Here is a 24,813-nt window from a genome sequence, read left to right on the forward strand (position 1 = left end):
TTCAAGGCACAGTTATCCCTCGTCCTTCAAGCGGGGCATCAAAGCGCCGCTACGATAGGTCCGTCATGCTGGCTTCACCCAATTGCTCGCACACCTCGTCTCCTCGGACCTCCCTGCACCCGCGGGCGGACAGCCTGCTCTGTACCGTCTGACCGGGGGCCCAGGTCCCGCAGGGCAGCTCGGATACCGGGCCTCCATGGAGGACGCCCGGCCGGGAGACCGGGAGCGAGATGCGTCTCCCAAGCTCACTACGGAGACCCTCCACGGTCAGAACCACGCTCCTCCCAGAATCAAAAGAGGGGGAGCTCCCCCCTTCACATCGTTCCGTCCTACAACATCCTTCTCCTCCGAGTTTCTAGATCACTTTCAAGCGAACGCTCCTGGCATTTGCAGATTTGGGCAGTGACTCCCCACGGCATTTGTGATGAGATCTTTTGAGTAAATGCATTTGCCGATTCCTACTTTATAAGACTCTTCCAGAATGGTAACCACAACCCGCTCTTTTCATTAAAGTAGATTTCGGAGGCATCAGACCTGGCAGGCCATCTTCCCCCTGTGGTGAACGGGAGCCCCCCACCCCCGCTGCGTCCCGGGGTCACCTGTCCCACCTCCATCCGGCCATCCTGCCATCTCCAAGTCCCCAGACACCCCTACACGGAGGACATCGTCTAGGACTTAAAAACCAACATTTAAAATCGTCTTCCCAACTGTTCCGGTTCTACTCGCTCAAAAGAGGGGACACCCATGTGTCATATTCTTGTGACGTGAGGGTAACGTGGAGGGGCAGGAAAATTATTTCCAACAAGGAGGTCAAGTTGTTCTTGTTAAAAATCAAGAGTCATCATTTTTATATTTTCTGACTCCTAAATTGCACCTGCCGGCCACCGCGGTGACCCTGCCTGGCGGCTTCGGGTCACCCCTCTGACGCGGGCATCCCAGGAGGCGGCAGGGCCAGGAGCATGAGCGTGCCCATCGGCCTGGACGCAGGCTCCTGGGCTCAGAGCTCCCGCACTCCCGCCGCATCATCCATAAAATGGGTCGGGGGCTCCGACCGCCATGGTGGTCAGGGACTACAAAGGACTTGGTGTGGGGACGGACTCTGAACAGCGGCAGTCAGCTCGCGGGGAGCAGTCTGTGTGTTTTGCGAAGTAAGTAACATCTTTGTTTTCCTAATACACTTCATTTTCATAAGTTCTATCATTTGGGGACTATTCTCAGGCTCCCAGGATGAAAACATTTAAATTACAAGGCATCAAAGTATTTGAAGAGCTTCGTGTTTACTTTTTCACTCTCGAACAGCAGGAGTGGCGTTACACGAAACTCAAGATCCACGCGGAAGAAGACATCCTCGAGGCACTCTTCATTTCATAAATAATGTATTTTATTTTATTGCATATGGCTGTTAAGGAGAGCATCCAGGATCAATACAGACTCAGTACAATGCACTACTCTAGGCCGTTATCGCCGTTTCCCGCAGTGTCTCATGGACGCTTTATGTACAGCGTGAACAGTGGAAGACAGAGCAAGTAAGTCTTTCGTCGTATCACAATAGCAAGAAATATATTTAACATCTTGATATCCAGAAACAATACGTAGCCAAAAAGAAAACACTGTTTAATAACTGTTAAAGTTTATATAGCAAAAAATATTTTAAATTTAAGGTAAGTCAGGCAAAATGTACAAAGACCCAATATACATTGTGAAGTTTTAGCAAACATAACATTTATACATTTTGGTTCCATTCTGTAAACTAAATTAAAAATGTAAATATTGCATATGCCTTTTTTTTTTCTTTTTTGAAATGTACAGGATAGAGGGAAATTTAGTATATTATCAACTTTTTATTCTGCTTGTTGTAAGCTGCGGTATGAACGGGAGCCACCGGAAGGTGCTAAGACCTACTGTAAGTGTAGAGCACGACTTACCCATGCCAGACGTGCGCACGCTGCGTCCAACAGGGTCCGCACGCAGTCCTACTGGACCGGGGGGGACTACCTAGCAAATACCACCCTCCGATCCCGAGTCCCCAAAACTAAATGCAAATTTCGGGATGTTTTATACATTTTCATAAAGTATATGTATCATACACTGAAACTGACCTTCGAGCTAACATCGTACGGTCCATACGCTGTTGCAATGTGTCATTTTAGAAAAGTAAAACTTTAAAAATGTTCTGGGGCATCACTTTACATTCAACTTTGTCTTGCAATACAATCCTCTGTTCTAGAAGTCAGCATGGAAGCAGGAAGACGTTTGCATTGCCATTAAATATTTTAAGACATTGAATTTTTTTGGTCTTCCTCTTAAAAAACCTCATTTTATTAATGCATTATTCTATACTGATATATATCTATATATTTATATATATTTTTTCTCCCCCCCCCAAAAAAGCTCCCATCTCCGATGAATTAGTGTAACCTCTACAGGACTATCCCCAGCACACAGGCACCGCAGACGTGCCATGGGAGGGGGCTCTGCAGCCTCCGTCCCGTGTCGAGGGGGCGGCGAGGTGACAGGACATTCTGCTGGTCAAGGTCAGCAGTTGTGGGTGACACCTGCGGAACTCAGAACACTGGGAACATATAATGAAGGTAGTCTTGTCGGGAACTTTCGACAAGTCAGATGTACCGTGAGGTTTTGGTCTCCTCCTTTATCTTCTTCCCTTAACCACACAGCTCCTCTACCAAGGTCTTTGCTTCCCTTGTCTTTTTTTGAGTTTGTGTGTGTGTGTGTGTGTTTAATTGTTGCTCAGGACAGCCTCATTGGCTGACACAACAGGATCGCGTAAAGACAACACACTGTTTTTTTCTTTTAACTCTGCCGAAGCCGTGACCACCCTGGGATCGCGAGCACGCCTACGTGCATTTTTGGTTAAAGAAATGCAAGCTCAAGGTGAAGCACAGCAGAGACATCTGAGCTTGTGAATGGGACCAAAGGCTTTTGCAGTCTGAAGTACCTACAGCAACATCTACAGAGAGAAGATTCGACAAGTCTGTTAAAGGTAAAAACAGATATTTACCCCCTGCCCCAACCCCTCCCCCCACGCCCCAATATAGTTGATGATTTTTTCCAAAGTAGGTTGCTTCAGTTACGTATCATTATCGTTATTTATGAATCCATCTTCGAAGTCCAATCCCAGACTGCCTCTCCGTCGAGAAACGTCAGTCCCACACTGGGCTCTGTCTGAGTAAACACGCAGGGACCTGGATTGGAGCCCACGAGGCAGATGCGTCCTGGGACCAGTTAATAAGGCTGAAGGGCCGTCCTGGAGCCGCGCTCGGCAGAGACGCGCAGAGGTCCGCCAGCCCCCCGCCGCACAAATCCGGCTTCACCTGGAACTGAGGTAGGACTGTGGTAGGTCTGAGTGCATGCCAGCAAATGCCAGAGTTCACCACCTCCGTGGGCATCGGTAGAACCTCCCAGCATGCCGAGGGATCAATTTGCTTTGCCAAAACGAAAGTAGGAAGAAATTAAGACACTGGCCATGATTTAGAAGGCCAATGGGAATATCCAATTTTCTTGAGAGTCACTTCTTCGGTGAATTTTGTCAACAAACAAACAAAACACAGCACAAACAGCAGAGTGATGACTGTCCCCTCCCCTGTCGCGGGAGCCAGGAGAGGGGCAGGCGTCCTCGTCTTCTTGGTTCAGAGTCTAATACGGTCGCAGATGTTCCCAAACCTTGTCATTGCTCAGATCCAAAAGAAAACTGTAAGCAGCTTCAGATTTAGAAACAGAACAAAAAAACCCCACGCTGAGCATCTTGTTTTGATGTCATTCTCTGATGTGTGATGTCATAGTGATCAAGCCAGACAGATCCTCACTCTGGAAGAGAAAGGAAAGAAGTCAGTGGTGACTGTCGCAGGAACAGAGCCATCCTGAGTGAGAAGAAGTCCCCTGACGACACGTGTCACCTGCAAGCGTGACGCATTCTGGGAAGAACCATCTCGTCGTATTTTCTAGGGTGGGTCACCCCCCACACACACTCCACGCCCCTGGAAGCGCAGCCCAGGGCCAGTGACTGGTGAGGGTCGTGCATGCTCTCTGGTGAGGCCAGGCTTGGACTGGACACAGAGACAGGACGCCGCCCTTGCCCTCGGGGACAGAAGCCGTGGAGCCAGTGGCCAGCCTGCCGCCCAGGGCCCGGCTCTTGGCAGGGGCTGCGGGGGAAAGCTCACGAGGGGGCAGACACCAGGGCCCGGGAGCACGTCCTGGAAATCATGCCATTGGGGGTTGGTGGGCACATGCGACAGGCAGTGAGTCTGCACCTGCTTCGGAAAACCATGCCCCTGGATCCTGTATCCCACTCTGAAAACGGCCAGGACCACACACGCTCCTGCAGGGACATGCTTGTCGTCCCACACACTCCTCATGGGCTTTGCCGCCCCGGGTCAGGTTAGGTCACTGACTCCCGGGGCCACTGATGACACGGCCGTGGGACCCCAACCCGCCCTAACAGCTTCCTGCCTTCCGGGCCCAAGCATCAAACTTCTTCAACCTGTTCCTAATTTCCATCGTTTCCGGCATGTTTTTAACTTTCTGTGTTCTTTAACGACAGACCGAGTGGGAGACTTTGCCATTTCATACCAAACTGCCTTTCTTTTTTAAACTTCTTGGCTTTTTTTTTTTTTTAGATTTTATTCATTTTGGGGGGGAGAGAAGGCACAATTACAAGAACGAGCAGGGTATGGGGGACAGAGGGGGAAGCAGGCTCCCCGCTGAGCAAGGAGCCCGATGCGGGACTCGATCCCAGGACCCTGAGACCATGACCCGAGCCAAAGGCAGACGCTGCACCCACTGAGCCACCCAGGTGCCCAAAGCTGCTTGGCTTTTTAATCAAACTGCCCAGTGGTCTGTTTGCATCACCCTCCGCTACCGCAACGTCGTCCCCGCGAGAGCCCATGTGACGGCCTAACCTGCAGGCTGGGACCCCTCCAACCGCGGGCGCTGCCGAATTCCACCTCAGACTCCCACCTCTCCCCAAACACGAGCTCACGTTTTGTCCTGAGGCTCTGAGCGGGAGGCAAGTCCCCGGCGGGCCCGAGCGGGTGATCGGGGCACTGGCCCCGCCAGCACGAAGGTCCGGGGTCGCGGCTGACTTTAATGACCAGCCAAACGCGGCGGACCTGTCTCTGCTAACCCCACACCCACCGCCTCGAGAACCGCTGAGCAAGCGCATCCCTCCGCCTCCCAAGCGGACACACAGTCCCAGAAACCCGCAGCAGCCGCTCCCGAGGACGTGCTCCCCGCTCGCACCAGCCGACTCGCGGGGGCCTGGTGGTCGTGCACACCGCAGGCGGACGGGAGGCTCCAGCCCGAGACCCAGCTCCCAGCCGGGACCTCCCGGAGCGCCCCTCCAGGGCACACGGGACTTTATCCCTCAAGTACGGCCACTGTTAAAACCTTCCCTTCTGTGCTTTGTCGCGGCGGAGGACGGGGGGGGGTGGGGGGTGAGGGGGGCTTTCATGTCTGCATTTGTACATGCGGTGACTCTGCAGGACAAGGGCCTCCCTGAGGCTGCGGGGTGCTGGCGGGGGGCGGGGAGTCCCTGGGCAGGGAGTGGAAGCAGCCGGAGCTCGGCTCCCCCACACGCTCGCCAGGGCCCACGGAAAGGGGCCGGGGCTTCGAGGGTCGAGAGGCAGCGGCCTCCCAGACACCAAACTCCAGATCGGCAGGCTGACCCCCCTCACCGCACTCTGCTCTGCTCCACTCCCCCCTCCCTGGAGCCTGGGAACCGAGCACACTTGCCTCTTCCTTTGTTTACTGACTTCTAGAGGACGTTAAATGATCTCTCCTCCTGAAAATTAATCTGCTTCATCCAGACTAGGAAAAAGTCTTCTAACACGACCAACCTGACATCGTCGCCTGTAAATGTGTGTGCTTTCCAAGGGTGATGGCGGCAAGCTTTCCGGGCTTTATTATCTACGTTAGTTCCAGTAGGAGCAAAGTACAAATTATAAATTTTATGATCATTCCACACGGAATATTCATCAGGACAGAAGACACCCCTTGAGCCCATTAGGTGTAGCGGCAAAACAAAAAAGAGACATCAAGAACCACACGTTGCTCGTGAATGTGATCACCAGGATACCTGGACGCTGTCCTGGGGGTATGCGTCTCCAAGTAATTTACACTTACTGGCATTCATTGAATTTGTCATATCATCACACACTGGGCTGGTCTGCAGCTTTGGAAAGAAACCCATTCACAGAAGCACAGCCCTAAAATTAGTTGATTAAAAAAAAAACAAAAACAAAACCTTGCATTAACAAGATCTAAGTTGTTCCACTGGACACGTCACCTGGCCCACTACTGCCCATCTCGTGACAAATGATGGCCGCAGGAAGGACATGTTTCCACGTGCCCAGCATCCTCATTCCTGGGAGGAGGGATAATCCCGGGACTTTTCCACTTAAGACAGCAATCAGAACGCAAATGAGCAAGGGCACCGTCATTAAAGACCCTGCCTTCAGTCCGCTCTGCTCTACAAAAAGAAGCAGAAATAGAAATCAGGTCACTGAAGACCTTGTCATGAAACAAGCGGGAAGGCGTCTTTGCCACGCACAGCACCGACGTCGAAACACGGACACGTGTGCCGTCGGTGCGCGGGGCTCCGGGATTCCCAACGCGGTGCGCTTCGGGTCTAGAATGTTCTAGAGATAAATCGGGGAAATCTGCACTGGCAACTTAATTCAAGCAGCATTTTCGATGCACATTTTGGCTCATGACGTTTCGTTTTGATTTCTCAGGAGTTTGTGGGTTCAGGTGGCTTCACGGTCCGTATTTCAGCCAGAATTCAGCGCTCAGCCCTGAGTGGTGGCGAGTCAGCCCAGGGAGGCCCTGGTTCCCTCTGCAGAGAGCCTTGTTCCCACCCACGTTCCACGTGCAGCCCCGGGGCAGGCAGGGTGGGGATGTGCGTGGGGCCCCATGCTGGCCCCCTCCGTGGGGCCCCGCGCAGACAGAGCCCCACACTCGACTCCACGGGGCGGGCCCCTCCCAGCACAGCGGCAGGGACCTGACCTGGACCCAACCCAACCGGACTTAACCCTTGCAGGCGCTTAGGAGAGCCGCAGAGGACGACTTACGTGACAAAGAAACAACATATTCTCAAAATGAAAACCTCTATTTCCCGCGGCAACTATGATTAGGAGGAAAGCAACCTGCAATGAGCCCAGACACGTCCTTTGGCCCATTTAAACCTTTGATGTTAAACACAGACTTACAGGAGAACAAAAACTTTTCAGTTACATGAGAAATTCCTAGAAAAATAACCCTGATAATACAGTATCTCCGCACTTGACTTAAGGCAAAGCTCTCTTGACTATACCAACAGGAAAAAAAAAAAAAAGTAAGGTGAAATGTGATAACAAATAAGCCAGAGATTCTGAGAAAACGGTTACTTGAACTTTTCATTTAAATAGGAGAAAAAAAAGAAAAACACACAACTTAAAAGGAAACTAGGGAAGACGCTCCCCCAGGACAAACGGGGGCAGTAAATTACTTCGCCAACCCTACTCGTGAGAGCCTTCCAACTGTCTGTCCTATGAGATTGCCCTTTCCACTGACAAGATCACTTCATCCTGACGGCTTGCTGCTGAAGAAATGTCCCAGCCCCACGTTGAACCTCGATGGAAATGACACAGCACAGACAGGGACGAGACAGTCTGGCCCTGGGAGGTGGCTGGGGGTCAGAAAGGGGGGCTTCTCCTCCTGTCCCTCCCGTTTAATGTTCAGGTGAGACCGTGTGTTAATCACCGCACACTCGAGCCCGAGGGGTTGCGGGCTGGGGGTCCCAGCAGACTCCCACCGCACGTGTGTGTTTCCTCCCTGTGCTTGTTGGTAAGAAGTCCAACGTGCCCTGCCTACAAGCTGCTCTATGGTGTGAGCATCCCTCTGCACGCGAGGCAGTGGCGGCCAACAGAGCAGGAGAAACAGGACGCTTGCCCGAGGGGCAGGTCCCCCTGAATTCCTGGGGGACCCTGCTCTTCAACCATGAAATGTCAGACCTTCCTAGGTACCAACCAGATGGCAGAGCGCCAGAGACTGGTCAGCAGTGAAGGACGGACTGTAACCGTCCCCCGGGCTCGCCTTCCTGCTCCGTGGGGGCGTCACTGTCCACTGTCACAACTAAGAAGACAGGAGCGGGGCTGGGGAGGGGGAGAGGGTCTGTAACTGGGACGGAGACCCTGGAGTTTACACTCTCTACACAGCCCCGAGGGCTCATTCCAGAACTCTCGCAGTGACACAAAACACTGCCCCGGCCACGGGCTGCGGCCGCACACACCGGTCTCCCCTGTGAGTGGAGCCCTCAAACCCTGCCTGCCCCAGCATCCCGCACAATGCTTGGTGGCCCTTCCTAAAGCTTCAATGAGTTACCTTGAAATAAACACCATGCGGTTTCTGCCATCTCTCACAGGCAGAAAAGCTTAAAAAAAAAAAAAAAAGGAAAAAAAAATTCTTCTAAAGGAGAACAAATATTTAGGACTGTCTAAGGCCCAACAGAAAAGAAAAACCTCTTCAGTTCACAAGACAGAGAGAGCGAGAGAGCAAGAGAGAGACAGAGGCATTCTAAGGCAGAGGTCCACAAAGTATGCCAAATATGACCTGTTGCCTGTTTGTGTAAATAAAGTTTTATTGGAACAGAGCAAACGCTCATTCATTTGCAGATGGCTGGTTCTGCACTCAACAGCAGAAGGCAGAGGTCCTGGAGACACTGCCTGCCCCTGGACAGGAGGAAAACTCTGAGGACAAAGAAGGCTGAAGCAGTCGAAATAACACCATATATTTCCACCTGTGCATTACACCCGGAGACTAACTGATTCTCCCTCTGGAGATTATCGGCAAGCTTCCGTCCTTTAGAAACGCAACACCAGGGACTAAAAACCATGCTATCTTGTTACAGGCCCTGCTGAAAAGGACGAAGCGAGTCACACACTCATTTATGAAGCCAGCACGCTTTGGGGATTAACTTCCCTTACCCATGGCTCCTCCGCTTGGTTCTCCATACACAACACTAAGTCCCAAGTGCGCATGCTTATCACGAAACACAACCCACCTTCAAGAGCGGTGAGCTCACAATATGTTCGTCCAAGTCTTTTCTCTTTCTGGGGCCATCTAAGAACAGGAATATGAGCATGAGCGTTATGCTTCTACCCTATGAAACAGTAAGAATGCTTGAGCCAAGTGACACCACGTGCATTAAAAGTGCACATGTCCGATGAACGGTGTAATTCTTTCCTCGGATTTAACACATTATTATGCTTACGCGTTTACGCTGATGTAAGGAATATGTATTTTATGTAGACTACAAAAGTGTTTGTTACACTGTTGATATCTGAAGTTCTCAAACCTAAATATTATGTGTTTCCTTCGAAATTAAGGCATGTACAGTAACAATTTATTCAAAATATATTCACCCCAAATATCCCGTTTCTGTATCTCATTTCAAATGCACCTTTCTTTCCTTCAAATATTTAAATACTTAAGAACTGCTCTGGGGGTTATTTTAGCTTTATGATTTCATCCCTTTTTTGTTTTTATTACTGAAATCGAAATAAGCATTTTTTGAAAGTCTGAAATTATGCCAAATACAACTCAGATCCCCTCTATAATATCACTGAATAGGAAACAGACTTAGGAGAGTAGTTAAAAAGGGACGGCCTCAGGATTCTAAAATATACTTTGGTTTTCACATTTAACAATAACACTGTAATTTGGAAATGTATTAAAAAAAAGAGAATAATCAGTAAAACACTCGTCTTTCATCACAGGAAAAAAGAAAGAAACATTTAATGGCAACAGGAAGATTCTGGAATCCACTGCTCCCCCACCCCTGGCCAGCCTCACCCCTGCCCAGTCACCTCCATTCTAGCCAGGAGCTTCCACGGGGCACCAACGCGCACAAACACGCCTGACAGCCTGAGCGTCCCGGGCTTCCCCGCTGACTCCCTCCCTGTCCCTAACGTGTTCATGATACGGGGTGTCATTGTTATCTCCCGGGGGCTCAGAACGGAGCTCATTTAAAGGCTCTGGTGTGAATGGGCAGCCAGCCCTCAGGGGCAGGGTCCCCCGGCAAAGTCAAGGCTGAGGGTCCTGCCCTGCTGCGCCCTGGCTCAGTCCCACCACCACTCATCTCCAAAGCATCCTGGGAGCTTAGGAGTGACTCAGGTCAAGCCATCCCCACCCCTTGGAGCCGAATGCCATTCCAGTGGCTCAGTACGACGTGGGAGTGGATGGCCACGGGTCCCACCGGAGTCAGGGTCCTGGGGCCCAGGATCTGGCACGGACCAATCCGTTCTTCTTCTGAAAACGGGGACCTTATTGTCCTGTGCGGAGTTCCTCCCTGGGCCACGGAGAAGCTACCAAACGAGACTTTACACGGCCGGTTACACATAAAGGAGTCAGCACAGGCCAGGATACACCTGAGTTGCTGCGTGTCGAGGACCCCATGCCACTGGCCTGACTTGCGCCTTGCAGCTGGGTCCCTTAGCTTTCTTCAAGCTCCTGTAAATGACATCTGCTTGTCACCACCTGTCCCTGCGAACTACAAAGAATTCTTAGCGAGATCCGCAGCCCTGGGCCACCGAGAAAGCCTGAGGCCTCCCACCGCGCTCCCCGGGCTCAGCCCCGCGGCGACCCCTTGGCCATCCCAGCACCTCCCTGCATTCGAAATCCCACCCAGGGATGACAGCACGAACTGGACCCGCAGGCCGCGACCAAACCGACGGACACGGAGACACAAGGGCAAGCGACTCCCGGAGCGACGTGAGTAAGCTTCGGGGTACCTACACAGAAGCGGAACAGAAGCCGAAATGCTTCTCGGGGTGGCTCCGGGCCAGTCACAGCTGCCTGCTCCCAGCGCTGCACGGACACCGGTGGCTCACTGCGGGACGCGCGGGACAGAACGCACAGATGGGGCTGGGGTCACGGGCGTCCCCCCGAGGGCAGGTCCCCTGCGGGGGCGCGCGAGGCAGGGCAGGCACCCACGCCTCTCCGGGTGCACGGTGAACCCCGCAAGCGCGTGGCTAGCTGGGCTCCAGCCGGCGGGGCCACCCGCACGAGCCTCTGCGTCTCCGGTTTACGCACAAAAGCGCAGCAAACCACGGATGAGCACTGAGGCTCAGCGGCATGCGAGAGAGACCCACACCCAAAGGAAGCACCATTTATTCAAGTTTCAGTAACGACAAATGCCAAGGCTAAGCTGCAAACCATCTTCGTCAAGTTCACTCACCGAAAAGTAACATCGCGTGAGACAGTGAGACAGCAGCTGCCCATGGCCAGGCCCTCCCGGGCGGAGGGGACGGGACAACAGTGGCTCCTGCCCCCCCCCCAGCCCGCGGGGGGCCCACCTCCACAACCCCCCTCCCAACCACACAGCACCTAGGGCAGGTGGGGGGCCGCACGCGCTCTCCGTCAGAGTGCCAGAGTGCCAGAGCCGGACCCCGCTCACGGCAGGTGCCTGCGCAGAGAAAGGGCTCTCCGCCTGCGCAGAACTCAGCGGCCCGACCCGGTGGGCATTTTCCACGCTGGCTTGCTGGGAGGGACTTCCCACAGGACGGGCTCTGGTCAGGGGCCCAGCCTGGGATTTCTCACGGCCTCTTGGGAGATTCGAAAGAGCAGGCAGGTTGAACACCTTGGCCCCGGGCGCCTGCTGGAGGCCAGGGCCACGGCTGACACGCCCAGAGCCAGCAGAGCACCTGCCGCGGCGCTCGGACGTGGGAGAGATTCCCGCCGGGATGGAGGCCCCAGCTCCGCCCACACGGCGGCACACTGGCAACAGGAGCCCACAGTCTCTCACCCTTCCCTCTCCTCTGGCGAGAAGAAAGCCCAGTGAAGGAGCAAAATGGCCGACCAGAGAAAGACACACCTTCCCGAACGGCTCAAAGCTTGGGGAGGGGACACAGGAAACTGGGTATGAAGACATCACTCCTTCTTCTGCAAGAAGGCTGGATGGTTCGCGCGGACCAGCCTGGTCACATCCCCGGTCCCTCCAAGCGGGACAGAATTCTCTAGAACTTTCATGGAGTTCATGGATTTAAAAGACACACGCCTTCCTGGCCACCTGTTTAGGGACCAAAGGGACAAAAATTCAACAGAGCAGACAGAAGCTTCCACAGGGCGGTTCCATCCCATACCGGAGCGCAGCCCGCCTGCCACAACCCTGCGCGATGGAAGTCATTTCCTCCAACTCACAGGTACCAGTGCAAGGATTTGGGGACACACAGTCCACAGGAGTTAAGAAAAAAATAATGGTGATTTTCATGATTTTCCTTAGAGAGCAACAAGCCATTCTGTAATTTCTACCTGTTGCACTGAACTGACCACGATCGGGCTTCGAAGTGGCCTAGCCCAAGAGGAATGAGAAGAAAATGGCCTCACTCCGAACATGGCCTGCGACAGCGAGACCCCCAGGGGCTGGGGTGTGAGACTCGGCCAGCCATCCGCCGTGGAGTCCACGGCACCTCAGCCACGCATCTCTGCGAAGGCCCTGGATGCGGGCCGACGGCCACTCAGGGACACGCTGCCTCCCACTCCCGCCCCTCGCCGCCGTGGGGCCTTCCGCAGCAAGTTCTCTGGAGTTTAGGCCCCGGAGAAATCAAGGAGACCCACACGCACAAACGTACTTTCTAGCACGCGCACTTGAGCACGAAAACTGAAATTTCCCATTTCTGGCCTGGACGAGGCAAGAGCATCCAGAGCAGAGGAGGACCTGCCCCCAGGGGCTCAAGCCATCGGGCGGAGAAGGGCGTCCGTCCCACTGAGACGGGAGAGCCGAACACGGTCTATGTCTGCTACCGTACTCTGTACACAGTTCACCGAAATTAAGTGAAACAAACCTAAATCCTGGCGACGGACCTCCACACTACGTCAAGTCTGAGAACCGCAGAAGCTACAAGTAACTGCACACAAATCCATGTGCAAAACGTGCATTTGCCTCCCACACAGGCTGGGACGGGCAGGTCCTCCCCGTGGCCGCGGGTCCCCCCCCCCCGGGGGGGCCACAGCTCCCAGCTCACTCCTGTCCTGCCAGGGGTTCTCACCAAGGAATGCAGGGAAGACTCGGCTCTCCATGGGCTGGAGGCCGGAGCGGGGCACTCCCTGGGACAAACAGGGCCTGCTGAGCCCCAGCTCGGGGGTCAGTCGTAAGCGGCACCACGAGGCCCTGACCCAGCTCCCGACTCAGCCACGGTCTGTCTTGTCGGGGTGACGGCCTCTCCCCCAACCCCAAAGAAGCCACTGCGTCAGCTGGAAGACCCAGACCCAGGCAGCAGCAAACCAACCAGGGCCACACCACCTCCCAGGCCCCGGGGGTCTCTCCAGCTTCGGGTTTTCCCTCTAAAACCAAGAACAACAAGAACCTCCCTCCAAGGAGGTCCTGAGCACTGGACCACGTTCAGAAATGTTTTGTAAGTTCTAAGGTGCTTGGCAGACGTTTGTGTAACCAAGCATGTGACTCCTCGCGTAGGCGGGGCTTGGCTGCTTTTCTCGGTTATCCGCACCCGTCGCATCTCAGTGCCTCAGCCCACTTGAAGGACTTCTACGATCTTCTCCGCTAATCTGGAGAAGCGAAGTCAGGAGCCGCCACCTCCCTCACCAGGCAAAAACCACAAGATGGAAGGATCAGATGACTCCGGCAGGAAGGTTTTTAAATGCTGTGTGTTGTTCCGAAGATTCTACAATGGCTGACCGGGCCCTACAGGTCACTGTCGCTGGTCACCTCTTTCATCGCCTGATAAGCTCTGCCTTTCTTTCTCCCTCATCAGTCACAAGGATCCACTTCTCCTTTCTCATTCAGGAATGTGGCAGCAATCTTCTGCCCCAGGGCCTTTGCATGGCTATTTGTTCCCTTTGCATACATGGATTCTCCCCCCAAATAACTATAAGACCTGCTTCCTCATCACCTTCAAGTCGTCCCTTTTCCCCTCTCTCCCCTCCCCACTTTATCTTCCGGAGCATCTATTACTACCTGATGCTTCGCCATCTGAACCCATTTCAAAATAGGATTTATTTCCTAGGTCTCAAATACAGACCTGAAGACCGAATACCTTTCGCTTTTCTTTTTAGCATGGAAACCAAACCAATTTCTTTTATCCCACACTTTAATATTTTTCGAGCGTGTGGAACATTTTAAGTGTTTAACAAGTAACAAGTGGCATCTTTGTAACGAAAAACTATTTGACAATTCGACTGAATCTGCAAGTTGAAGGCAGATCTGACCTTTCTGCCCCGTCCCTCCTACCCACTGCCCTTCCTTCGATCAAGCAGCCGCTATGTGAAATCCCCAACCCCCCAGTGAGCAATTAAAAGGTAAAAGCACAGGAAAGTTGCCTGGAACCCCCTCCCACATCAGCTTGACCGGCTGGTAACACAGAGCCGCCAAGCCGAAGGACTGCCCGCCTCCAGCCACAGTGGCCACCGTGGCAGAGGATGGGGCTCCAGCAGCAGCAGGTCCCGGAGCGGGAGTCTCTGTGAGCAGAGGGAGATGCGGGTGGCCATCGGGACCCTCCTCTGCACGGAGAGGGAGGGGCCTTCCCGGCTAGGTCACGAGGTCTGTAAAAGGACGGGATCTAGGCTTTCAAAAAGGGCTCCAGACCCACCTGCATACCATCAAAGGTGCGTTATAGCTGGGTCTTAAGCAAACACAGTCCTATTTGGAAATTATTAGGACAGTGGCTAAAAACTCTAGGTTCACTTTTCACCGAAGAGCACCCTGGCGCGCAAGCAGCCTCCGCAAACATTTCAAGCGTGAGCTTTCCACATGGGGTTGCGGAATAAAGGAGGAGCTCACAGGAAGAACTCCCACCAGCCCAACTGAAGAGAGCGCGTACTCTGTGAAGCAGCAGCGGAAGGTGGGCCGAGAAGAACCAGAAGACGCAGGAAAGGGAAGCCATTAACCTAGTGCGGGAAGTTTCTGGAAAACTCCCTCTGACAGCGAAGACTGGGCACAAAGATCCCGGGACAGTTCCAGGGCACGGGCTGGAGTGAGCTATACCCAGCAGCTCGGACCCCAGCAAAATCAAACCTATTGCTTCTGAGCAGAAAACCGATCTAGAATCTTGGGAGGTCCCCCCAGGGTGTGGGGGGAGGGGCCCTGCGCTGGAGATGCTCCCCCATCAGACCTTCAGCGAGGCCAGCCCCTGCGGAGGGTGGACACCCACCTCTCGGAGCACTGCGGGCAGTGCCCAGGGAACAGCCTGTGTGGGGAGCTCCGAGGGGCCAGAGGCTGGCGTCACATCGCCCCTGCGAGGACTCGGACATTGGGACGCACTGAACCTCAACCGAGTGACGGCTGAACCGTCTTCCACTCTAGGAAATGGCTTAAGACCGAAGAATTCTGAACATTCCAGCGGAACAGGACAGACTCCAGAGTGTGGAGATGAATGCTTATCACCCAGAGTTATTCTAGGAACTTAATTAAATGCTCCATGCCAGAGAAACTTGGGTATTTTACTGCTGGGGTTATTTCATTTGGAACGGAGGCTACTAATAAACCAGCCCTACTGATAAGCTAAACTGCAAATAATGATAAGAAGTAAAATGGAATTAAGGTGAGTCAGTTCTTCTGCGTCTTTAAAATTCTGGTAGGACCCCAGACACCAAAACGTCATTATATCTGGAAGCCACACAAACTTCAAACTTGAAAAGAAAGCACTCATTTGAAAAACTGTCAAAGTAAGGGAAAGCTAAAGAATGTTTTTAAATTCATTAACGTTTAGTAGTTTGTCAAGCTTTCATATCTAGTATTTCCACACCGTGCGTTATTTAAGTTTTCTTTTTTTTTTTTTAACTGAACCAGCTGAAGTTAGTTTTCTGATGCCAACTATAATGCAACCGTACCCTCCGGGTTTACAATATCCTAAAAAAGGAAGAAATGCAGCTTTTGCAGTGTTGCAACTAATATATTTTGCTAAATCCTGCCTAAATATTTTCAGTTGACTATACGTTTAGAAGTCTACTCAGCAAACGAATGAAACTCTTTGAAGACCTGTCCTCGAACTTACTTGATGTGTACAACCGGAAGAGGGTGAGAGTCGCTAATCGTTTTGTTTCCATTTCATCTGTGTACACAAAGCGCTATTTTCGGTCACGTTTATGCCACAAAACAATTTCTGAACACGCTACTGTCATGTAAGGATAAAACAGAAGCACCCACTGCCAGTCCCCTGAGTGATTTATCTTCTGAAACACGCGTCCAGGCTGCTGCGTAAGAAACTGACCGCTTTCTAGCAACCTTGCCCGCCCGAGGAGTCCAGGAGCTCCACAGTGCCCACAGGGTCCCGACGTCCTCCTGCCTCCGCTTCTCACCTTCCAACAAAATCAAGCTGCTCCACACACACTAACCCGTGCCTGGTCTAACCCTGCTTGTTGCTCGCAGTTTCTAAAGCATGATTTGCTGAGTTTTCAAACTTAGCAAGAACATCCTGGCCTATTTCCAAAACTACTTCCCCACCTCACAATTCCCCAACTCACCCACCCACCAAGTGCCCGAGACCCTGCTTGGGGACAGGAGAGGAGGTGCTGGTCAGACCCCTCAGTGGGGACAACTCCCCCCACACCACCCCGGGGGATGTGGGCGTGGCTTCTCCAACAGGCCTGGGAATTCCGGGGCTTCACGGGTTTGGAGGGAGACCTGCGGTCGGTCCCTACTTTGGCTGGCGTCCCCCGCACCCCACCCTGCGCACTTGGCAGGGCAGCCATGCCAGTTCCAGGGGTGCTCCATGGAAGGGATCCAAACCTCGCCCTGGAAAAGACGACTGGGCTTATCTCTGAAGACTCCCTACAGAAGGGCTCGCAAGGATCGTCATGGGTCGGCTTTTCTATTTATCCTGGTAAGTGCTCCCCAGACCCAGAACCAAAGAGACCGGGCACTCTGAACTCTGCTCTCCTTGCTCCCCAAAAGGCTGCACTGATGGGGAGGGCAAAGCAGTGCCCCCTGTTTCGCCAAGCCCCCCGCGGCAGGCAGCCCGGGGTCCCGCGCAGCTGGGTAGATTACCGGGTCTCCCTGTCTACCAGGCAGGCGCGTGGGCCCAAGGCTGCCATCTGCTCGGAAGGAAGTCGTCTCCGAGGATGCGCGGGACCAGTAGCTCATGCAAACAAAACCGAGTCACCCACAGCGGCACAAGCCCGCGGATCCCCACTACAGTTCTTAAAACTATGGACAGCTTCTGAGCTCAGGTTGGCGGACGTCTTCCCTTATGCCTCGGAAAGCGGGGTTACCGTTACATCATTAGGAAGGGAGAAAAACCACTTTTCTTGGTGTAAAACTTCAGTTACATGATAAAAAGAAACTCTTGAAAACAAGACAGGCACTCGTGAAAGTACCCAGTGCCCAGAAGACCACGACCTGCAAACAAGATGACTTATCGGTCCTCGGGCAAATTCTAAATGGTTAGTTTTCAAATACACTCATCATTAAAGAGGTTAATGACTCATTTCTTAGGAAACTGTTAATGGACTTATTCATAATGAGATTATGATATTTCACTTATAGAATGAATACATCATAAAGACGCCTCAAGCCGTGACCGGGACGACTGTGCAGGTTGAACCCGTCACAGAGATCAAGGACGTCTGTCTCCCCAGATGAAAGAGGCTTTTCCATTTGAATTATGCCAGGAATTTTCTTCTTTTTCTTTCTTTCTTTTTTTTTTTAAACAAGTAAGTATGTGATCTTGAATATCGGCCAAACCTCCGCTCTTGTGCCTCACAGTAAACACTGCCCACATGGCCGTGAGCGGGCTCGTTCCCAGACTCACAGCCCACGGCCTTGCGGCGGTGTGACCCCTACTTCTGGCGACCAGCAAACCTTTGAGTCCATGCGTGGAGCACAGTGTCCCCAAGTAAGACAGGCAGATAGCGCTGAGCTGTTCTGCAGCGAATGACAGCCCCGGGACACAGTTACTCATCAGTACACAAAGGACCCACAGAGACAGCGCACACTTGATTCTTTCTTGATACTATTTACAAACATTTCTACCAACTAATTAAATGGTGACCTTGGAGAAGATGTCTGACCTCCCTCAGCCTCCCCGTTCACAACCTTAAATGAGTTACATTATAGCAACACTTCCCAGCTCTTCTCCCTTCAAACAACTCCATTCCCTTTGGGTTCTCCCCGTCGCTTGGGGGAAGGAGTCTCGCTTGGGGGAAGGAGTCCGAATGCATTCGGGCCTGGGAGGGCAGGGAGGCATCTTCTCGAGTGTCAGGCACAGCCAGCTTTCCTCGCCCCAGACCCCCAGAACGCCGGGAAGCCAGCCTGGAAACCGCCAGAACCCGTCACCAACCAACCACCTGAGACGCCGCCGCCAGCGACACCGTAACGGCCATCAAAGTCCCATCAGATTGCAAGCTCTTCACACTGCCGGGCGTATCACTGGTTTAAAAAAGTTAGGGTGCTGTCCTCCCGTGTCCCACTTCCTGCTCACCTGCCCACGATTTCGTGGGGATGAATAAATATGCGGAAGGAAAAAAGAGAGAGAGAAATGAAGTAACTATGCCCAAGTGAGATAAAACACCACACGGTCCCTGGGAGAGTTGCCGGAGGCGGGTCCACGGTCAAGTCCGCACGTAACTACCAGCTGGGAGCTTCGGAAGCAGAGACCGGGAGACGATGGGACAGAATGAAAAGCGCACGAGGACGCAGAGCCCCAGGGCGCCACCACCGGACCGTTCGCTCCCAACAGTCCCCCTTTCGGCTCGGGGAACCTGGCAAGTCCCGGGGCCTCCCTCAGCGGCAGATTCCCGCAGCACTGGGTTTTGGGGTATTACGTGATACCACAGGTAGGAAAATGTCTCTCCACCACGAAGTGGGAAAACACACTTTCTGGATTGTAAACAATTCCTTTGACCTAAAGGGGATAGGGACGCACAATCATCTTTCAGTATTGATCAGGATAATGGTTACAATGTCACCATCTCCAGCTCCAGCTGCCCACCAAGCTCTGGGACTGTCAGTTACCACCACTGGAGGCGAAAGATGGACTGAAAATAGCTACTGATAAATCCGCGTGGAGAGAGCACGATCTCACACCCACAAACACGATAGGCTATGCATTAGGACGATGGAGAAGCAGCAATCCTTCCGATAAACACATGGATTCTAAGGTAGTTATGAAAATCACATAATATAATGAAATCTTCCACAATCCCCCTTCTTACACATTAAAAAAACTGAAATTTAATACTAGACTGTAATAATTCACACAACGACTTACACCAATACCAATAGTGGGGCTAGATTAAAGCACCAGTAAGACTTTAACTGTACTTGCGATTTTAAAGTTTTAACATGATTAGAGACTATGTCATTATTCAATATTTGAGTTTCAATTTAAAAAGAAATTCACATCAAGCCTCTTGGTGCATGACCAGATGAGACATGGAGGCCCTTACCCCTTAACACACACACAAAATATTTCTTTCTGGAAAATTTGATACTCAAAAATCAATACTAAAGGGGCCCCTGGGTTCAGTCATTTGAGCATCAGACTCTCGATTTGGGCGTAGGTCCCCATCTCAGGGTCGTGCGATCGGGCCGAGTGGGGCTCCGTGATCAGCACGAAGTCTGCTTGTCCCTCTGCCTCTGCTCCTCCCCCATCTCTAAAATAAATAAGTAAAACCTTAAAAATAAATAAATAAATAAAATCAATACTAACATAAAACCCAGTATTTATAAGATGCTATGAATCTTTAAAGTAGATCCACCACAAAGTTTGACCAAATATTCCAAATTTCAGTAAAAGCACAGCAGGCAGACTATTTCTTAAGTCTTTGCTTCTAGGCATCTACATTGTGTGACGTAAGCGAAGAGGGCAAACTGGAAGACGCATTCACCTGACGGGAGTTTTACGTCTCTGGACACGTAAAAGCAACTTTATGCAAACTTAGTATTATTCTAGTCCGATCGCCAAGAAATCAGAACCACTAACTTGCTGATTTTATCACTTGTAAACACGCAGCCTTTACATGGTAACCCAATTCTTTTTTTTTTTTTTAATATTTTTATTTATTTGACACAGAGAGAGAGAGGTCACAAGTAGGCAAGAGAGGCAGGCAGAGAGAGGGGGAGAAACAGACTCCTCACTGAGCAGAGAGCCCGATGCGGGGCTCGATCCCAGGACCCTGAGATCATGACCTGAGCCGAAGGCAGAGGCTTAAACCACTGAGCCACCCAGGCGCCCCTGGTAACCCAATTCTATTTCGGCGTTCCCATGCAAGGAATTCAACGAAGCATCGGGAACACCACGCCCAGAAGGATCCCGTATCGTTGGCTTCCACTGAGCAAGATGGTAGCGTACAAAGCCTATTCCAGTTCCCTCTCCCCAAACCTTCTGTGCCTTTCATTTTGCGCCCAGTTCAAGCAAGTCTCTGCGGCTATCGAGAAACAATCCGACGATCGCCGGCAATGTCCAGCCTCAGCATTCCCCTCCGTCCTGACGAGGACTCCCCCAGCTCCCCACTGAGCTCAGTCCGCAGGTAAAACTAACACAGAACCTCCCCCACTGAAATTCAGACAGTATGTTTTCAGAAAACCCACGACCTGATCAATAACATGCTTATAACTGATCACACGGGAAGGTCAGCACATTCTGTTTTCATTTGTTTACTAAAAAGCCAAATTAAGATGTGGTCCCCATCTTGTATAGAAATACACATCCTCCCTGCGTCTGTACTAGACAAAATCGGCAGCGAATTCCCCTATTATTAGTGGACTCCGGTGAAGAACCGGCTTTGGGCGGGGCCCTACTTCCCTCTGAGCTTTTCCCCACTCCACTTGGCAACGCAGATAAGAGTAAAGTTACATTTTCCCTTAAGTTTCTAAGGTGAAACGGGAACACTTGATTCTGCGCTACCCAAAAAAACAAAACAAAAAGAACCCTCTCCACGTGCCAAATCTGATACCAAAAGTTAACCAGCTCCTGGAACTATGCTTCTACAGAAAATGCCTTAGTGGGAATTTTAACAGAAAACCCATTATACCCATGCTGTTCGTTAAACTGCTGCACGTTCTCCTCTCCAGAAAAAAGAGAGATTCATTTAATCCACAGAGCTCCAGAGAAAATAAAACATTAATTATCTATGAGAATTCCTTTTGTGGGGAGGGGGCCTGCGGAAGAGCCAATGACTCCAGCAAACTTCGGAGGTTCCCCTACGGTGTCTGAGGACCACACAACCCCGAACTGCAGGAGGGGCGACCCTAATTGAACTAACCCAGGCCCAACACTGGATTCAGCAGCTCAAAGCTGAAGAGTTCTGGTTTCCTTTCAATACACCCCACGCTGAGAGCCAACACTATCCGTTAACAACAACAACAAAAAGATGTATATTCTAATTGCAAATTTTCATCTTGACAGTATCTTTTACATATAAACAAATCATAAAAGGTAATCAAAAGGGCAGTCTTAATACAGTTTCAGCATTAGGACGCTGTTTTCCTCAACTGTTATTTTCCTGTGTAATTTAACCACTGCTTCTCGGCAATGGATAATTATCTATGCACAACATCTCAAGTTAAGTAAAGGGAGGGAAAACATGGTTCTTCGAGACTGGAGTGGAACTAGCAAGGAAACAAAAAAGACACACGTTTCTTAAAAGGGTATTAGCTCCATTTTCAGATTGAGGTTTTCTGGTTTTTGTTAAGAACACTCATGGGCAAAAGTGACTTTCCTGTAAATACTCATGGCTTCAAGGCAGTAAGTATCAACGGCACCAGCGGGTTTAGGAGCAGGCCCTTTAGAAGGGCACTTTAACTGTTCTTGATTTTTATGATCTGCTGGACCGCCCAGCGGCCAAGGACACGGAAGGGAGAGAGTTATAATTACCCCATTTTACAGACAGAGAAAGTGGGGTTAAATGGTTTTCCTCTGTCCCACAATGACTCATTAAGATCAGCAACCAGAAACCTGGTTTCCTGATTCCTGGTTTAATGTTCCACATACTACGCTTCCTTCTACGAAGTACTATTTTTGTAAAGGTTTCTCTTTCAATAAAGGAAGTAGACCAAGTCACATGACTTTCATTCACGAAAGCCTCTGTGTTTTCATTAGCACCTGAGTCCTCTGTTCCTGGGAACAGGGCAGGAGCAGTCACCGTTATTATCTTATTACCACAGGAACTGGCCAACCAAAGCAGGAGACCTCGCACAACAGAAAAACAAAGGGCATGTGGTTTGTCAAGGGATCTCAACGGAGTTCTAAAAATATCCACATTTTTTGCTTTCAGATTTCCAATAGGCAATCCTTTCAAACGTAAATCGTGATTATATTGTTCCTTTGGAGACATTCCTCTTATCCCCAGACTCTCTGGCCATAGGACATGGATGAATAGTCCTTTTAGCAAACAGAATTTAAATACAGATGCTTTCAATGGTAACTCTCATCTAACCTGCCTTATACATACATGAAAACCAATTTTAGAATAAAATCCCATGACAGAGGAACAGAACACTGAGATAGCACCTTTTATGACATACAGCAACCTCCACTCATAGGACAAAATGCATACACTTAGTTTTCAAATGCTGCTTTAAAACAGAGTAGATCCATACTCTAGTTCCAGTTCTGAAACAACAATGCTCGGACAAATGGGTTGGATTTTTCTACACACACACACACGCGCGCGCGCGCAGAACACACAGTAAGACCCTTCCCTTGCTCCCAAGTAAGATGCGTAACTGAGAGTTCAATTTTTATTTGCTCTGGGTTAATATATATGTAACTATTGTATCACATATATTATTATACATTAATCCAGAGCGCGCGCGCGCGCGCGCGCGCACACACACACACACACACCCCTAAGGTGTACTAACTTGTTTCCTTTGCTAAGGCACAGAAATCCCACCATTCCCAATTCTATTGTAAACAACCATCGAGCCTTGCAGGAAACCAGTATCTTTGTTACCGCTTATGCAAATGCCAAACCCTACCCAAACAACCCCAAATTATTCGGCTTCAGCATAATTAATGACGTCTCCTCATGGGCGCCCAAGGAGCTCAGTGCGCACACCAAAGCCTCTTCTGAGCACCAGGCCAGCGCACGCAATGACCCAGGAAGTTCTTCTCCTATTTCATCTTCAAAGAAACACTTTCCAAGTCTTCCTCCCTATAAATCATTCTCTCAAAGGACGCTTATCTCCTGTGAACTTTTTATTTACGAGCACCACAAACCAACTTCTACACGCGCACGTGAGTTACATAAAAGTAGACGTTCCCTCTGAGTTCCTTTCTCCACAGACCACAACTCAGGTTCCTGTCCATAAAGACAACATCCCTGTCCTTCCTGTTCTCCGGCTCTCTGTGCTGCATCCCTTTCCCAGATCTATTCAGCATGTAGTCCTTTTAAAAAACTGGTTTGGGCACCACAGTGGATCACAGCTCTCTATCTGCTTAAAAAGAGTTGCTCTCCTCCTTACCGGGGGGCTAACCATAATGCCCACAGAGACCGGAAAAACAGCAGGCAAATCCAGCCTCATCCCTGCTCAGCCAGCACGCAGCCTGTGAACGGCTGTTTCGGTTTCAGAGTCCTGAATCCTATAGGTTGAAAGGAATTTTATACTGGTGGGAAAACCAACAAAACAAAGCGAAATCAGGTCTCCAACCAGACTCCTCCCTCGAGGTTTAAAATTTTCTCTAGTCTGCAAAGGACATTCTATCATACACAGTCACGCTCCCGAATGCATCTCCTTTATCAGGAAGGCCTTGAATCCTTGCAGGCTTGGCCACGAAAACCCCAGCGCACTCCTCGGCTGCTGCCAGAACCCGCTCCCGGGGCCTTGTGCAGTCCAGTCCAGGTTTTTGCTGCCTCCTTCCCCAAAAGGCGTAAAAGGTGTTATGTTCTCAGGCTGCTTTTCTGATTAGAATCAGATTTCAGCAAAATGTACTTGCACGTTCACTAGGGCATATACCCTATACACCCATCTGGGCAGACGAAAAGAACTTTTTGTGAGGATGCATCTTTCCCCCGACCCAGTTCCAGTTCTGCGGGGGCCGTTTCTCTGGTCTGTGTCCTGGCAGGCGGCTCTTCCTTCAACCCCGGGACACACACAAGCCACTTTTCAGAAGTACCTGCAAGGGCTTCACTTAACTCCAAGAGCAGTGACCTTCAGTGGAGAGTCGTTGGTTACGGAATACATTCCGACCAGTTCCACAGGATCTAATCAGATACCACAGCTCTCTGCTCCTGATCACTCCCTAGGACTCTCTCCTCTTTCACTCTATGGTTTAAATGAAGCCAAACAGCCCTTCCTCTGTCCTAACAGGACAACTGGCTGTTTACCCTATCGCTGTACTTCCCAACGCCAGGGCTAACCGTCCCAGCAAACTGCAAGCCCCCAACTGGACTCAGGTGGCATCCAGCTACTCTGTTCGTTTTAAGGACAAAAGGCACACATGGATGCCCAAGCCCCTGAGATCATCCCCTCGGACCCTCGGCAGCCTGCTGACCTCAGGCTAGCACAGAACTCAGGCTACGGGACGCCTCTCACCACTCTGCGTTTTGGGATTTGTCTTATGGTTCCCCCAGAGCCTCTCCCTGCCTAGCAGCCCACCCACCAGCACCAAAGAAAATGAGGAAATGAACACTTGCTCCCCCTTGTTCCCCTCCCCACCCCCACCCCCCAGCCATTCGAAGTCTGAGATCCTCAGAACACACCACCAGCCTAGCAAGCACACCCCTCCCTTCTCGTGGGTATTCGACGAGTCTGTGAACAACGCAGGGCACCCTCCCGCCCAGTTGCTCTGGAACAGACCCAGGAGATCGCCTTCCACTTGTTCTCCCTCAAGCACTGATACCAGACCCCGCTGCACGTTCCCA

General features: G+C 51.2%; 1 protein-coding gene across 2 annotated transcripts in view; it reads right to left on the minus strand.

The window, feature by feature from the left end:
• Positions 1-1,359: 1,359 nt before the first annotated feature.
• Positions 1,360-24,813, minus strand: part of IRS2 (insulin receptor substrate 2) — a 28,379-nt gene continuing 4,925 nt past the window's right edge. The window contains exon 2 of one of the 2 annotated variants that reach the window (XM_046028193.1): positions 1,360-3,825. In XM_046028193.1, coding sequence (XP_045884149.1) covers positions 3,821-3,825 — 5 coding nt within the window. In that variant the 3' untranslated portion in view covers positions 1,360-3,820. Of the gene's footprint in view, positions 3,826-23,454; positions 23,532-24,813 lie in introns of those variants that run through there. The other variant, XM_046028194.1, reaches the window with a different exon arrangement.

This window comes from Meles meles, chromosome 14 (genome assembly GCF_922984935.1).
Source record: "Meles meles chromosome 14, mMelMel3.1 paternal haplotype, whole genome shotgun sequence".
NCBI classification, from domain to species: domain Eukaryota; kingdom Metazoa; phylum Chordata; class Mammalia; order Carnivora; family Mustelidae; genus Meles; species Meles meles.